The 17,341-nt window shown below is 37.6% G+C and overlaps 3 protein-coding genes across 6 annotated transcripts in view; 2 read left to right on the top strand and 1 right to left on the bottom strand.

Annotated features, from left to right (window-relative positions):
• The first annotated feature begins 209 nt into the window (after nt 1-209).
• Nucleotides 210-10,773, top strand: LOC107601846 (conserved oligomeric Golgi complex subunit 2-like). 2 transcript variants are annotated; one of them, XM_016294160.1, is made up of 18 exons: nt 210-394; nt 2,206-2,367; nt 2,512-2,577; nt 2,659-2,739; nt 3,802-3,902; nt 4,391-4,499; nt 5,963-6,142; nt 6,291-6,415; nt 6,517-6,643; nt 6,777-6,916; nt 7,903-7,964; nt 8,157-8,308; nt 8,383-8,565; nt 8,644-8,716; nt 8,817-8,959; nt 9,425-9,564; nt 9,671-9,851; nt 9,956-10,773. In XM_016294160.1, the coding sequence occupies exons 1-18, from the start codon at nt 335-337 to the stop codon at nt 10,061-10,063; spliced, it is 2,193 nt and encodes a 730-aa protein (XP_016149646.1). In that variant the 5' UTR covers nt 210-334; the 3' UTR covers nt 10,064-10,773. The 2 variants fall into 2 exon arrangements, with proteins under 2 accessions (XP_016149646.1, XP_016149647.1); XM_016294161.1 differs by lacking the exon at nt 210-394 and adding an exon at nt 1,250-1,432.
• An 84-nt stretch (nt 10,774-10,857) lies between these two features.
• On the bottom strand, nt 10,858-14,873 carry LOC107601848 (angiotensinogen-like). The gene is made up of 5 exons (XM_016294166.1): nt 14,795-14,873; nt 12,889-13,683; nt 11,760-12,030; nt 11,514-11,664; nt 10,858-11,342 (listed from the first exon to the last, which is right to left on the bottom strand). Exons 1-5 carry the CDS (start codon nt 14,856-14,858, stop codon nt 11,166-11,168), a joined length of 1,458 nt encoding a protein of 485 aa, XP_016149652.1. The 5' UTR covers nt 14,859-14,873; the 3' UTR covers nt 10,858-11,165.
• A 569-nt stretch (nt 14,874-15,442) lies between these two features.
• Nucleotides 15,443-17,341, top strand: part of LOC107601847 (phosphatase and actin regulator 2-like) — a 39,939-nt gene continuing 38,040 nt past the window's right edge. Inside the window, exons 1-3 of one of the 3 annotated variants that reach the window (XM_016294163.1) lie at nt 15,443-15,511; nt 15,601-15,725; nt 15,824-15,975. In XM_016294163.1, coding sequence (XP_016149649.1) covers nt 15,843-15,975 — 133 coding nt within the window. In that variant the 5' untranslated portion in view covers nt 15,443-15,511; nt 15,601-15,725; nt 15,824-15,842. The other 2 variants (XM_016294162.1, XM_016294165.1) reach the window with 2 other exon arrangements.

Here is a 17,341-nt window from a genome sequence, read left to right as displayed (position 1 = left end):
GGTTACAGAGGAATACAACACTGTGTGTTTTTCGCAGCATAAAATACTTGTGTTCACTTAGCTTGCAATAATTTGTTAGTAAATTAGTTATCATCACTGGTTATGCGTTATAGTCGTGCTGCAGTACCGCTGGCAGCCAATCGGGGCGCTATACCCAGATATTCTCTCTTTCGGATACTGAAGGGTTTTGTATTTTCCACCCACTCGTTAGCGTGTGCCATGTTTGCGGAAGTTGAATCGATTACTCTGTCATTTGAACGAAATGTAGCAAATAATCTTCACGTTTCAACAAATACATTTGCAGATTATTTTGTTTGTGGCCCGTCCTAAAAGAATGATGACCTTACCAAAGGGACCCGATTCTTTGTGTTTCGACAAAGACGAATTTATGAAGGTGAGTGAGCTGTTAGTAAAATATCAACTGAAAATAGAGCTGTATTCAGCTGTGCAGTAACTATCTTGATTAACTAGTTGTTTATATTTAGTTTGTGTGATTTATTTCTATTTTAAGTATTGCCTGAGCAAGTGTTTTTAACGGTGTTTAGATTAACTTTACCGACGTTATGTTTGGGACCCCAGAGACCCCAGTGATGTACAGTTACAAATGATAATAGTAATTCAATCTATGGTTCCTTTCATGTGCTTTTAATATGTTCAATTGATTAAGACAAAACCTATTGGACATTAACTATTAAAGTTTTAACCATCACAAATCCATGCTGTAAAAATGTGACTGTTACTTTAATGTCGTTTTTTGAACGGATCAAATCATATTGTAGATAAAAAAAATGAGTGAACTTTCTCAACCAGTAAACCTTATCGTTTGGGGTCTCAAAGACCATCAGACATACACAATATAACATTTTACATGGAAGACAAGTGGAGAATGTAATCAATTTGAAATTATATTGATGTTCATAATCAGTTATCGTGATTATGTAATGTCAGCTTGATACTTTAATGTATTTTAAATGGTTGCGGCGTCTCTCAGCCCCAAAACAGGACAGAGTGTTAATGGAAGCTCAGACTGTTTGTAAGGATGTTTTTAATATTCTCTTTAAAAGCATCCCATGACTGTTTTCCAGTTTCTTAGTGTGCTTGACATTATTTGACACCTTTCTGTCTCGGGGCATTTTGATTTGTAATATTTGTACAGCTGCAGTACCGCTGGCAGCCAATCGGGGCGCTATACCCAGATATTCTCTCTTTCGGATACTGAAGGGTTTTGTATTTTCCACCCACTCGTTAGCGTGTGCCATGTTTGCGGAAGTTGAATCGATTACTCTGTCATTTGAACGAAATGTAGCAAATAATCTTCACGTTTCAACAAATACATTTGCAGATTATTTTGTTTGTGGCCCGTCCTAAAAGAATGATGACCTTACCAAAGGGACCCGATTCTTTGAGTTTCGACAAAGACGAATTTATGAAGGTGAGTGAGCTGTTAGTAAAATATCAACTGAAAATAGAGCTGTATTCAGCTGTGCAGTAACTATCTTGATTAACTAGTTGTTTATATTTAGTTTGTGTGATTTATTTCTATTTTAAGTATTGCCTGAGCAAGTGTTTTTAACGGTGTTTAGATTAACTTTACCGACGTTATGTTTGGGACCCCAGAGACCCCAGTGATGTACAGTTACAAATGATAATAGTAATTCAATCTATGGTTCCTTTCATGTGCTTTTAATATGTTCAATTGATTAAGACAAAACCTATTGGACATTAACTATTAAAGTTTTAACCATCACAAATCCATGCTGTAAAAATGTGACTGTTACTTTAATGTCGTTTTTTGAACGGATCAAATCATATTGTAGATAAAAAAAAATGAGTGAACTTTCTCAACCAGTAAACCTTATCGTTTGGGGTCTCAAAGACCATCAGACATACACAATATAACATTTTACATGGAAGACAAGTGGAGAATGTAATCAATTTGAAATTATATTGATGTTCATAATCAGTTATCGTGATTATGTAATGTCAGCTTGATACTTTAATGTATTTTAAATGGTTGCGGCGTCTCTCAGCCCCAAAACAGGACAGAGTGTTAATGGAAGCTCAGACTGTTTGTAAGGATGTTTTTAATATTCTCTTTAAAAGCATCCCATGACTGTTTTCCAGTTTCTTAGTGTGCTTGACATTATTTGACACCTTTCTGTCTCGGGGCATTTTGATTTGTAATATTTGTACATTTCCATGCAGGATGACTTCGACGTGGACAAATTTGTGGCCGATTGCAGAAAGCGTGTCCAGCTGGAGGAGATGCGGGAAGATCTGGAGCAATATTACAGACTTCTCAAAACAGCCATGGTTGAGCTCATCAATAAAGACTATGCAGATTTCGTTAACCTGTCCACAAATCTTGTGAGTCTTTGCATTTTTAGAACATCATACAACATTTTCAGTAGAACTGGTGTGTCACCGAAGACCGTGTGCTTTGTTTTATTCTAGAGCATCCTGATTTTTGTCAAATGCTTTGTAGGCTTATTGTTTGTATCTGTGTTTTAGGTTGGAATGGATAAAGCTCTTAATCAGCTCTCTGTCCCTCTTGGCCAGTTACGCGAAGAGGTGCTGGTAAGTGCTTAACACATCAGTGAATACGTTTGGATTGGCCATATTTTAGTCATTATCTAAGTATCTTCCTCTCATGTACAGAGTTTGAGATCCTCTGTGAATGCAGTTATTGAAGCTATAGACACCCAGCTATCCAAGCAAGATGATATTCAAAAAAAGAAGGTAAGTTATGGTGTTAAAACTTAAAATGCTATATTACAAGTATGGCTGACTCGACTAAAGATTTGTCTGGTCGACTAGTCTTTCATTTGAAGCATTAGGCGACTAATCGCACCTTTATTAATAAACAATTTAAATTATAACAATGAGCCTTTAATTGCCTACATTGCCTAATAAGCTCTCAAGCACCAGCAGAAATAATGATTATTAATGTGTCAGGGAAAAACAGTAAGGAGGCTGCATTAACATTTTAATAATTCATTGATATAGTGCTTTCTTTGTTCTTGGATTAAGAGATGAACTCTGCAACACTGACTCGTCATCTCCGCAGTAGTGAATGCGCCTGTATGCATGTTTCATACGGATTACATAATCTGAGAATATTTGTTTCCCATTTGAATTGGTTCACTTGAAAGTAGACATTTCGCTCTCTATAGATAGGCTATATTTTTCATGTCTGTAATGTAAGTTTACACAGAGTTTCGCGCTCAAGTTCACAGACCGAGATGGCAGAAAGCACATCCTGTTTACTTTCATTATTTTACAAAAGTGCAATGTTGTTATTGGGAGTGCATACAAATAAGTCTTTACAGATTCGAGAGATGTATATCTCTTATCTGTATGACCAAAAATGAGGGAGTATTTTAAGAGCAAATGAGCGCACCGGTGACTCCATCTATCCTGCAGTGAGCGCTACTGTTCAGCTTCCACACTCCGCACAGACACTTGAACAGCGCACATTTCTCTAGGTTAACATTAGATTGAGCGGCCGTGTTAAGTTGCTAATACTTACATATTTCAGATGATAAGCCATATTTGAGGTCGATGAATGATAGGCAAGTGTTTGGATGTCCTGCCCGATGTACTACCACATACAGTAGACCAGCCCTTAACGATCTGCGTGACTTCGCCAATGTGGATTTTTATTTATTTATTTATTTTATCTGCGACTAATAAAATTTTGGTCGACCAAGCCTCTTGTGGTCGACGAACGGTTAGTCGACTATTAGTGGGCAACCCTAGTTACAACTGTGCACATATTGTCCAACATTGTGTCTTTTGTAGCTCTGTGTGTTAAGACTTATCCAAGTTGTGAGATCAGTGGAGAAGATTGAGAAAATTCTTCACCAAAACACCAAAGATACAACATCACTTGAGACCAGCAGGTATGTGGAGTAGTGAAAGAGACAAGAAGTAAATGAGACAAATATACTACTGTTCAAAAGTTTGTTTGTTCAAAAGTCGATATGTTTTTTTTTATATATATATAAATAAGTCTCTTATGCTCACCAAGGCTACAATAGTACCGTAAAAGCAGTACTATTGTGAAATATTATTACAGTTTAAAATAATAGTTTTCTGTTTAAATATTTAAAAATTTAATTTATTCCTGTGATGGCAAAGATGAATTTTTAGCTGTCATTACTCCAATATTCAGTGTCACATGACTCCTTTCTCAATAAAAGTTTTAATCACTTTTAATCACTGTTAAAAAAAAAAAAATCTTACTGACCCCAAATGGTAAAGTAGCGTATATTGCAGCTAAACAACTTCTTTTGAAATATGACTCATGGTTTATGGAAAGGATTTTAGATTATGTACTATTTGCATTTTACTTTGCACATGAATGAACTGCTTGTTCTTTGTTTTTAAGTCCTCTTCTGGCAGGTCAGATTCTAGAGCGGATTGCCACCGAGTTCAACCAGTTACAGTTTCATGCAGTCCAGAGCAAAGGAATGCCATTGCTTGATAAAGTCCGACCGGTGAGCTCCCAGTCTTAAAATAATCCATTCTGTTTCTTATAAATTTTAGCTGCGGCAGGAGAATGTATTTACACTATATGGACAAAAGTAGTGGGACACACCTGTTAATTATGGAATTCAGGTGTTTTGATCAGACCCGTTGCCACAGGTGTGTAATGCCGCGTTCCAGACGAGGTCGGAAGTGGGAACATCCGAGTTGAAATGTCCCACTTTGAGTCAATCACATGTCACATTATCATATTGACCTCTTGATGTCACCATGACACAATGAGAGCATTTTGTCTTTTAGTGTCAATTATGGCAAAAACTGAAAAAATTTAACAAAAATGCTGCCATTCTTGCTGCCAGCAGATGAAAAGTAAAAATTAAGGTATCATTTTATAAACTTAATGTGTAATGTTTTTAAGTTTGACACGAGGTATGCTCATTAGATGCAGTGACATCAAATGACGTGTCTCGCTGAAGTTGGGGTTGGTCAATCTGCCCCGAGTTCCCAGGTCGGATGTCCGACTTCAAGCAGCGTTCTAGATGTTATTTCCAAGTCGGAGGTGGGAAAAATCAGAGTTTCGAGTTGTTTGGAACGCAGCATAAAAATAAAGCACCAAGCCATGCAGTCTGCATTTTCTATGGCTGAGCAGCTGCATGTAAGTCTCACATCACCAAGTACAATAGCAAATGTTGGATAGAGTGGTGTAAACGCCGCCACTGAGTTTGGTGTGGAAGAACGTGACTGACCCACACAGATCTCTGACCTTAACCCCGTTGAACAACTTTGGGATGAATGGAGATTGCAAGCCAGGCCTTCTCATCCAGCATCAGTGCCTGAGCTCACAAGTGCTCTACTGGATGAATGGGCAAAAAATCCCACAAAAACAAAATCTTGTTGAAAGCCTTCCAAGAAGAGCTGTTATAGCTGCAAAGGAGGGCCAACTCCATATTAATGTTTATGTATTTAGAATGCAGACATTTATCCGCTTGTTAAGTCTGACATCATGTGTCACCTCTTCTGTGTCCAAACGCTCTATCAGATACCACGAGAAAACAACAAAAGGTGCTAATATACACTCACAATGTGATATAATACTACCAAAAAAAATTATAATCCTAACCTTTAACACCATACTGAAATCCCAGATAGCCAGACAATGAAAATATAAATAAATAAATATAAAAATTATTTGTGTTTGGGACGCTGTGAGCATGAAGACTGTAGTGTAGACCGTAAGTTTGAAAATGTTTTGCTTAAATGTTTAATATGAATAAACTGCTCATAAATGGCTGCTGAGGTAGTATTCTCAAGTGAAGCGAGTTGAGGCTTGGAGATGGAAACAGCGCTTCTTACGTCACCACTTAACAACCGAATTACTGTCCCTGTCGGTGTGATGGTCAGGTGTCCCAATACTTTTGTCCATATAGCGTATATCTACTTACTGATTTTGTGTGGGCTTTTTTCTGTGTTCCAGAGAATAGCAGGTATCACAGCTATGCTTCAGCAGTCCCTGGAAGGCTTGTTGATCCAAGGCCTGCAGACATCAAATATAGATATCGTGCGGCATTGCCTCAGGACATATGCTACCATTGATAAGACCAGGGATGCAGAGGTACTGGTCGGACAGGTCTTAGTCAAACCATACATGGATGAGGTACATTTTGCATATCACCCGGATACAGCAATACAGTCAATTGTAATTTGCATATCTGTCATTATTGACAATGTTGTGAGTTTTGCAAATGAGATTCAAGTGTAAAGATACAAAATTCATGGACATAGATTTCTCCTTTTTTTGTCAGGTTATAGTTGAACAGTTTGTCAAGTCCAACCCTAATGGTCTTAAGATGATGTACTCAAAGCTGTTGGAGTTTGTGCCTCACCATTGTCGACTGCTGCGAGAGGTGACTGGTGGAGCAATCTCTAGGTATGTCTGCCACTAAAAGTGAATGTTTATTACATTGCACCGCCATTGCTGTCATATTACACACAATACATTTTAACAAGTTTACCCTTTTGTATGCCCAGCGATAAAGCCGACATTGTTCCAGGATATGACTTCCTGGTGAACTCAGTTTGGCCTGAGATCATTAGAGGTGTTGAGGAAAGAGTCCCTTCCCTTTTCAATCCTGGAAACCCAGATGCATTTTATGAGGTAAGCAAAGTGAAAACATGCAGTAGCATTTTTTTTACTTTTTGTTGTAACCTTTTATAAAAAAATCACTTTTTATAATGGGAATGTACATCTCATTAAGTGGTTTTCCTTGTTTCTGTGTTCTGTTATGTAGAGATACACTGTCAGCATGGATTTTGTGCGTAAGTTTGAGAGGCAGTGTGGTTCCCAGGCCAGCGTGAAGAGGCTGCGAGCACATCCGTGCTACCAGAGTTTCCACAACAAATGGAACCTGCCAGTGTACTTTCAGCTGCGGTGAGTATGAGGACTTAGAAATCCAGTCACAGCTGTACCTTTCCAGTGCTTTATCTGTTCATTAACTATTTTTTAGGTCAATACAACCTGGAAATTCTGTGTGACCCATTTGTTTCCTACACTGTGATATAGTATATTGACATTAAACAGTCAATCCCCCACCAAAAAGTGCAGAGAAAGATTCCTTTAAAGGGTTGTTTGTAACCTGCTTCCTGTAAACACTCCCTGTGTCTGTTGTTGGAAGTGACTCAAACTGTTTTTTCCCCATTTTTTGGAATCTCATGTGCAGCTTGGATTCTGTTCTTTTTGCAATATATTTAAAGAGAGATAATCACCCTGGATATGAATCGATCTGTGTTTTAGTCTGGATAGTCTTTGCTCTGTGATGTTTGATCACTATTCGCTGGTTATAAAGTCCACTGCTATCTTAGATTGTTTTAGCCAGTTAAGCCTGTGAAATGTGTTTGCTTTTTCTTGGAATTAAGGTCTTGTGGTGAACTTCTGTAGCTCTTGTGTTGTATTTGTTTAATGGTTTAACATACTGGATTTGAAACTATGTTTGCAATTTACTGTAGTTATTGAACACTTTAAGACATCTTAATAATTTTATTAATTGTTCCAACTAAAATACCAAGTCTAAAAGTTCTCTGATTTTAATCAATAAAAAGAATGGTAAAAGATGCATTTGGCATTTGTCACTCTGTTTCTGTTACTTCCTGTGCATCAGCCCACATGGAAGTCACATACAGCCAATAATAGACCTGTATAATGGATTCTCCATTACCAGTCTGACCTTTCAGATCACAAATCAGCCGTTTAATTTTCTGCTTAATACAGAATTAGTATTTATAAAAAAAAGTCCAACATCTTTGCATATCCTGTGCTGTATATTGAAATCTCTAAGTTTGAAGTCATTGAGAACATGACTTTGAAGTCTTTGTGTCTACAGCTGTCTCTTGACTTTCTGGCTTGGACTTGTTTTTCAGGTTCAAGGAGATTGCTGGAAGTCTAGAAAATGCCATTTCCGATGGACTAGAGGCAGCTCCAGGTCAGTGAGTGTATTTGGGTTCATGTAAAAATGAATGCACATGAACATAAAACGTGTTTAATATGGTATTGCCTTCTCTGTGCATCTGGTGACCTGTTGTTCTTTGCTTTTTATGATAAATATAGCTGTCACTTTTACAAGAGCGTGAGTAACTGATCACCACTGACATCCTTTTTGAATTTGTGAACTCAGCGGGCAGCAGCTACCACCTGCAGGTGACGGAGGTGTTGTGGAGCTGTGTGTGCAAGTGCTGGACTGACCAGGTGTACCTGCCACCACTTGCTCATCGATTTTGGAAACTAACGCTGCAGCTGATTTCCAGATACGCCACCTTTCTTACAGAGGTAAAGCATTCCTGGCGGAAATTATATGAATTATAATAGGATTGTTATTCATGTCTTTCTTTTTCGTCTCACAGGTCCTAACAAAATCACCTCCTCCAGAGAATAGCAAAGATTCGGTAAGACCGCTCCCAAGCTCCGCCTCCTCCACATCCAGCCGCACATCACAGGATGCAGACAGCGAAACTGGCGGCCCCACTGTTTTGTCTACCAAGAAGCTCGTCTTCATTGCAGCTGATGTTGATAAATTACAAGGACAGGTAATTCAGATTTTTATTTCACAGTCTAATTTTGATCTCATTTGGATCGAGTGAGAAATGCTTTCACTCTGTTCCCAGATTCCAGATATCTCTGAGATGATCAAGGCCAAATTGGAGAGTATTGGGTTCAAAAACGTTGCTGTTGTTTCAGGTTTGTTCTGGAGTTTGAAGCAATTTCTGATGTTGTTCAGATTCGGATGCCATTTCTAATGGTCCTAAGTAATAAGTTTCATTCCTGTTTGGTGCTCCAGAAGCCTTGCAGGATTCCAGCGCTGCCCTGTCCAGCTGCATCCCCACACTGAACAGCAGAATGACTCAGCATCTAACAGAAAGGAGCGTTCGTTTCCTGAAAAACGCTTCGGAAGTCCCACGACTTTATCGAAGGACTAACAAGGTCGAGTTATATGCCCATGTAATATTTAAAAGTCATGCAGAAAGGATCTGAGACAGGCTGGGAAGAAAATAAAAACACATTTGGATTGATTTTTGAAATATTTATAAATTATTTGGTTGAATTTTTCCCGTACCATTTTTACTTAGTTAACTATTTGATGTCTCCATTTTTTATCCATTTTAAACAGAATTTATAAACAGTAGGAAGGAATAACCGATCAACATCTGGATAGAACCAAGTCCCCGTTCTACTTTTTTGTTTGTTTTTTCTATCGTTTAAACATTTTTTTTTCGTTTTCTTATCGTTTCACTTGGATGCATGTCATAATGTGAAGTCTACTTCTGTTACATACTTTAAAAACCTGAAAGTGCCAGTTTGCAAGCTTTGCAAGTTTACATTTTCCTCTACATGAAAACAAGCTGCTCAGTACGCTGATCTGAACTTTAGTTGTTCTCTCATTAATAGGAAGTGCCCACCAGAGCCTCAGCCTATATGGACAACGCACTTCAGCCACTCCATCAGCTGGTCACCGACTCCAAAAATGTGGTGAAAGACTCCATCATCCAGGAGTGGCTCCGGGTCACACTCTCAGACTGCACCCATAGGTACAGTAGAGGCGAACTTTTATGATTCCGAAATGTCTAGGTAAACTAGTTTATTAATTCTAGATTAAATAACTTTTTGTTTAAAAATGACCTTTGTGTTTAATAGATATTTTGAGACTATATCGGATGTGCTGAGCTCAGTGAGGAAGATGGAGGAAAGTCTAAAAAGGTTGAAGCAGGCTAGGAAAACAACAACCACCAGCACCGTAGGCGTCAATGCAGGGCCATCAGACGACAGTAAGATCCGCCTGCAGCTGGCGCTGGATGTGGAGTATCTTGGAGAACAGGTATGAACATGGTTCTTGATGAACGATTAGCTTTTCTCTCCTGTTTGTGCATATAAGGTTTGCTTCATTATACTTATCCTTTTTTTTTTTTTTTTTTACCCAAGATTCAGAAGATGGGTCTTCAGCCAAGCGACATCACAATGTTCTCTTCTCTGCTGGAACTGGTACAGGAGGCAAGAGATCTCGCTTCAGTGGAGCAGACGGGGTCCTAAACCAGAATGGCCCTGGAGGGGCCAGATCAAAAGTAGGGTCCAAAATGGTTACTGATCGGAATGTTGCCACATGGCTCAGTATCTGCTCCAGGAGTGGTTTTATGAAGTTCTGCCATCCCTCAACTCTTCTAATAGCAGCTGTCCTGACCTGTCTGGAGGAGCAGCACACTAAAAGAATGGGATTTACTCTCTGATAAGTTATTTATTTTTGAACTATATGGGATTATATGGCCAAAAAAAAGAAATTTATGGTTCAAATTTATTGGAGAAATTAATATGAGAAATTAGTTTTTTGTATGAACCAATAAGCACTCAACATATAAAGTGCTATAAGCTCTCGTGTCCTGAAAAAAAAAACTGGAGTTGTATCTGGCAGAAATAGTTTTTCTCAGACATTAACCCTCAGATGAACCCTGCCAAATAGCACCAACAGTGCAAACGCTAAAGAGGTTAATGCTCAAATTACCTCTTCTTTTTTAATATATCAAAATGGGTGATGGAGTTTGTGTTTCACTGGGTAAGAATGGGACTACTAAGATTTAACAATAAAAAAAATGAGGATAGAGTGTGTGTTTTCGATTTTAGGGGTCTCTTCATAGCAATTTCCTCAGTAATTGTTTATTGTTCATTTGCCTTAAAGATGCACCATGTACTGGATAAAGTAAATGTGGGTTATTTAGTGATTATGATATTTCATACTGTATGGTTGCTTTTATTTACAGGATTTTTGGTTTCTTAAATTTTTGTAGAATCCTTTTGCCATTTTAGTTAAAAATGAGCATCCCTCCGAGTCATTTTTATTCATAAATATTCCAATTTTATTTGTTTTAACAGTACATAAATGGGGTTTATACATATTTCTTATTATGAATACATCATTAAAATAATTGCAGTTAATTCAAGTAACCATGTTATGCATAGAAACAAATTCTATATTAAACATTTGTAATTAGCAGATACTAAAATATAAAACATCCATGTCTTATAACAGGCTGACCTGATGTTATCCATTGTTTTAACATATGGTTATTAGTTGAATGGAAACATGAAAACACTGTTTATATTGTAATATAATGTAAAGTCACCACCAAAACAGAGATTTTTAGGTTGTTGGATTGACGATTTTGCCGAGCATGAGTATGGCATTAGAGTTGCCCTCTACAATAGCAAAGAAGAACGGCCGGTTAACCGTGATTTTATGGGGAACCGTTTCATCTTCAGTTCTGTTCTGAACCTCAGATCCTCCTTCTGTCATCTCAAACACAACCTTGTTGAGGACCTGTGAGATAGATATATGGAGGTTACTGTTGTTATTTGGTTTACAGTAATGAAAAGAACTGTGTGGACCATGTTGGTTATAAAGGTTGTTATTTATAATTGTTATAGAACTGGTTAGAGTCGGATTTTACTGGTCCTAATTGATTTTAGCTTGCTCTAAACAGAATTTTACCTTATCAACGGTAAAGTTCTCCTTGCTGCTCAGTCTTCTGAAGTTGGCATCGGAGCCCATGAGGTATTTTTCCACTGCCATTTCTGATAGAACTGATCTCAGGTCTGTCACAGCAGTCAAGGAGAATTTGGGCAAAGATAGTTCCAGATTTCTGCCAACACAAACAAGTAAATCTGTGATTGGTCTTTGAGGTCATTTTATTTACCATTTTCAGTGTGCGCTTTCTCAGAACAAACATGTACTCACGTTTCTTTTAAATTTCGATGCCATGTAGGTATGACTGTTAAGAGCTGCTTCTCAGTGTCCTGCAGGCTAGCTCCCTCATGAGGCAGCACTAGCAGCATATAGGTCCTCTTACTGAGACCAAGCTTGACTATAGAACATTTCCTGCCAACATCATTGAAGTACATGTAGTTTCCAGTATGCATCATGAAGGGGACTTCGACACTTGAGTTCTCATGAGTCCAGAACTTCTGATCACTGGTTGCTTCAGGTTGGAAAGCAGTTTTCCAGTTACCTGGAAAAAGTTACAAATTTTAAAAGGTTTATTTATTTCATTTTATTTTATTATTTCATTTCATTTTTGAAGTGCCTCAATGAGTCTATTTCCTACATTGTTTTCTGTTGTGTTTTTCAAAATACCAACCTACAGCAGGTGAGTTATTTTTTTTTAAATGTATTTACATTTTTGAAGTGCCTCAGTGAGTCTATTTCCTACATTGTTTTCTGTTGTGTGTAACAACAAAAATGGGCAATAATTTAATTTTATTATTTTATGCTTTGAAGTGCCTCTGCGAGTCTATTTTCTACATTTCAACATTCTGTTGAGCATAACAATAAAATAGGCTACTATTTTTTTCTCCCTCTAAATACTCAATGGGGTATTTTAGCCACTGAAGCACTATATTTGCAAAAATAAAATAATAATAAAGAAAAACAGAAATAAAAAAAATGACTAAATATTACTTTTAGGCCTATTATACTTAGTAATGCCACTAAAGCCTGGCTCACACTACAGGAGTTTTAAAATTCTAACCTATTATGAAATCTGGTTGCAGCACCCACATAAGGAGAATCTTTGCAGATTATCTTCCCTTGCATGTTTGATATGATCGGGGCAAGCCCCGATTTGTGTGCAAGCACATCGGGAGAAGCAAGATTCGATCGGTGAACGTCTCATATTACCAGATAATCCATGCCGAACATCGTTCGACAAGATTTTTGCTCCGATTCTCGGGAGGGGGAAATCAGGCTACAAATCCTGTAGTGTAAGCCCGGCTGAAGTCTTTCAAGATTCTTCATGAAGTTTATATATTTAGAATGTATTTAAGATTTAATTAAATGAGGCTAAGGATTACATTTTTAAATCACTCACCTTTAAAATGCACTGAACTAGCAAACAGCAGGTCTGTTTTTGGAGTAACACCCTTAAACAGGTCCTTAATCTTGCTGTCTGATGTTTTCTGAATGAAGTTGTTCACCTGCACCTCAGCTTCCTTTGCCTTTGAGAAGTCCACTGCTCGGACAAAGGAGTCATCTGAGAAATCTTGTGTTCCACGTAAAAAGTCTTTGGAAAGGTCAGCGTCGCTGGTAATGAACGTCCACACGAGGGTCCTGAGCTCATTTCGTGATTGGTCTACCTGTGCGCTGATGGCCTGGAGCGTACGCAACACTGTGTGTCCATCAATGAAGTATGCACAGTCGGCCTGTTCAGACTCCAGGTTGAGTCCTAACAGCTGTTGGTAGGAAATAGCAGTCTTTTTGGATGCTCCCAGGTAGAGGGTCACCAAAGCCCCAAAGGCATTTAGGGGTGACAGCAGCGTGTTGGCATGCTTCTGTGTACGACTAAGTGCCTGGTACATGCGTAGCCCGAGTGAATTCTGCAGTTCTGCTAACACAGCAGTTCGTTGGGTGAGGTTTTTCAGGTTCTCTGTGGTGCTGCTGGATCGTGGGTCTGGCTCCGTGCTGTCCTGAAGAGGAGTCAGTGAATGGACAGTCTCGACGGGCTTGTGTTCCTTATTTTGGATAACCTCACAGCTGATGTTTTCAGAGCTAAAGAGGTTGAAGGGGTGGACATACACTCGATTGGCTGTTCCCATTGCAAAGCAGGAAACCATTAAGAGAGCGAGGAACATCTTGTTCATCTTTATGGGAAATCCTTCTGGTGTGCCTATTGGATATTAAACTGATTTGAGTATGACATGGACTTGCTATTACATGAGAATACTAGCAAAGCTTACCACATATTACATGGAATTAATATGGACATATCGACACTTTTTTGCATTTCAGAACCAACAGGGGGCCTTTGCTATGATTGATCTCTGCTCTTCCACCCCCGTTTTTCACAGAATAAATTGACCAGTTTCTGCTTAACAGCAGCTGAGGTCTCTGTACTGAGCTGCATTTGAGGGCAATAACCCTGAACCAAAGAGCAGAGAACACATGACTGGCAAAGAGTCAGATGAGTACATTCCAGTTCAGATTCATCGTAGTTCAAAACGCTCTTAGATAATATGATGCAGAGTATAATATAAAAAATACAACTTTTGTGACACTAAAGACATTTAAAATTTTACAAAAGATTTCTGTCAAATAAATGCTGTTGTTTTAAACTTCATTTTCATAAACAAAAAATCCTTAGAAAAATGTAAGATCTCCAAAAATATTAAGCGAGACAAGAGCTTTCCTACATAATTTTTCTGTTGTGTGTAACAACATTATGGGCAATTATTGTATTTTATTTTATTTATTTTCCTTATGAAAACACATGGGAAAAAAATATAGCATGTAGTGTCAGTTTTGTCTATTTGGGGAATTTCAGCAATAGTTTTCACTATAAAAAATATCAGGAAATTTTCATAAAATTAGCTAAATCACTGAGACTTCTTTTGCCCATTTTTGTTGTTACACTTATTACCAGATTCAAATTCAAATTGTATTATAGTCGCCACAAAAATATTAAACAGGACAAGTGTTTTCAACATTGATGATAATAAAAAAAAATATTTCGAGCACCAAATTAACAGATTCCAATGATTTTTAAAGGATTCTGTGAAAAATACAATAAAAATACATACATGTATATATATATATAGTTGTTTATGTAATAGTGCCAAAAATGACAGTCCAAAGTCCCAGAGCAAAAGTGAGATGCATAGTCTAATTCAACTAAGCCAAACATTTTATCAGTATCATTTAATGATAACTCTTTAATCACATGCATAGATAATCAGTCATAAAGGTGTGAAAAAAGATAAAAAGGCAGATCTCCTGTTTACCTTCAGATGCTTTGCTGATTCTAGAGCTGGTGATTCTATGGTGGACTGAGGGTCTACCCAGCATTTAAATAACTTATTGCATGATGACCAGACCACTTAGTTACACATTAACACAGTATTGAGACACTCAGATTTCCCCAATGTTCAGCTTCAAACCGGCTTCTGTGTGTTGATAAACAACTTCGTAAGAGGAAACTACACACTACCATATTTACCTTAAACGTGATGTCAGACTGGTCGGTGGGGAGAGAGCACTAAGATATGGACGTGACTTTCATAAGGTGAAAAACAGGAAACTGAGTGAGTCATTTAACCCCTTATGAAATTGCCTAAAGACCTTCTTCAGTTTCCACCCTAAATGAAAAGTATCCTATTTCAAAAGGCTTAAGAAGGCCTATTCAGTTTTTTGGTATTTTTAGGAAAGCATACCAATCTGCAATACTGTTTTCTAATTGTTACTTCAGTAAAATCCCAAACCAAACATTACTGCCCCAAGTATAGAACGGGGTCATCTTACCTTAGTAGTATATGTTAAAATATATTTTTTATATTATGATTGTGGCAAAGTATTTAATATTAAGAATATTAGAAATTAAGAATATATACAGTATATATTAAAACAATCTCCGTATTACAAGTGCGTATGGTATCGCCCCCCACAGGGATGATTTGGTACTGCCTGCAGCTGTAAAGAGCGTGACCTCAGTCTTCCTCCGGGTAAAAGTCTTTGTAGATGATTATCATTTTGATGGAGGTGTTTCCGTTTCTGTCTCATTTGTTGATGTAATGCAGAGGATTGTCTGCAGAAGAAAGACATGCACAACTTCTGATGAGACTCGGGGAGAAGTAGCCAGTCGACTTCGTGTTTTTGAAAGTTGAGTTCTCCTAAACAGGTGAACAGAGTTCCTCGTTACAACCGATAAACTGACGGGTAAAGCTCTGCAGACAGGATTTAGCAACAGATTTCATCAGCGTTACGTTGACAACAAGATTACAGGACACTGAAACGAATCTACATTTTTTTTCTAGAAATACAAATACAAGCGGAATGGCGGAGGAAGACAGTTTTTCATACCTGAAGGCATTTCCCCAGGTGTTTCCTGTATTTCGAGTTCGATCTTTAAGTGACACTTCGGCTTTTAAATCTAGAATATTGACCAGACTCCGTTCAGCCTGCTCAGGTAGGATGATGTTTATTTATTTATTTTGCATTCATTTTTTAAAAATCAAGTTCAGTGCAGTGATGCCCTTCTCGTAATGTCTGGTTAACTCCAATGACCTGTTTTCAGAAAGTATATTTTAAGACATGATAAATGCTGCTTTTACATTAATGTTCTTCTTATTTACATAGTTCTATTAATTGACATTGTTTATTTGTTTCTTTATTTTTCGAATGTCTAAAAGGTTCATGATGTGCATTAGGTGTGACCCCAAATGACAAATATTGTTCCATTGACTGAATCTGATGACAATATGTTGATATTTATGTGTAATGTAAGACTTGGTGTGAAAATTACGTCTGGTGGGCCTAAATGCAACATATTGTCCAAGCATTGGTTTCAATTCAAGACCTTGCACTTAAACCCAAACAGGATACTGACAAATGCATGCGGGCTGTTGGTTTTCCGCTTGTAAAATATAAAATGATAAAACACTTTGTCGGCATGTGCTGCCATGAGTGCTCTTAAAAATAAATAAATAAACACACTTTTTGTATAACTGCTAGATATAGGCTAACTTTATGATGTCTCTTGAATTCATGGTTAAGATTAGCTAGTTGAATCAAATACCAGGGGCATAATAAATAAACCAATAAATAGCATGAATTGCAATCTTAATATCGTTTGTTTCTTTTGTTTGTTTTGCTTGATCCAAGACATGACTGAAGTCCATTCATCCATATTTTATGGCTGCTGAACACTGTAATTCTTATACAGTTTTGTACATGCTTGTGTTAAAGGTTTTGCTCTGTGGTTTCTTGCCCTACCACGCAGGAGAGAAATAATTTCTTAACCAACTGTAATTAGTAAATACTTTCAGAGAAAGTCTGGTTTAAATGTCACCACCCACATTGTTCTGTAACCTTTAAACCATGCTAAACCCAGCTGCCTAGTTGTCTGACACATTTTTTTTAAACCACAATCTCTGTAGATATATATTAAAATGAGAGGTGATCTCATGTGGAAAGTTTTTAGATGTACTAACAGTGTAAAAGCTTATAATATTGTTGAGCTTAGTAGTTCTGTTTCATACGACCATTTTATAGGTCAGCTGTCCAGGGCAAATAGATGGATGGTTATATGCATGTCTTGCAAATGGCCTCTATGCACAATCCTCATCTTGCAGCCAATTGTCTTGTTAATGATGTAAAACATCATGTCTTGTATTGCTTGATGCACATCTTTGGTAGTGTTGAGCTGAGTGAGATATCTTTGGAAATGACAGTTTAAAACCACTTCCTGACAGCTCACCTTTCAGTTAACCACGCTCAAGCTTTTGTGTTTTGTCGAAGGTCTAGATTTAAATTTAGTCGTTTATTATTTTTGT

This window comes from Sinocyclocheilus grahami, unplaced genomic scaffold (genome assembly GCF_001515645.1).
Source record: "Sinocyclocheilus grahami isolate Dianchi unplaced genomic scaffold, SAMN03320097.WGS_v1.1 scaffold313.1, whole genome shotgun sequence".
In the NCBI taxonomy this organism is placed as follows: Eukaryota; Metazoa; Chordata; class Actinopteri; order Cypriniformes; family Cyprinidae; genus Sinocyclocheilus; species Sinocyclocheilus grahami.
This window is presented reverse-complemented; position numbering and strand designations above follow the sequence as displayed.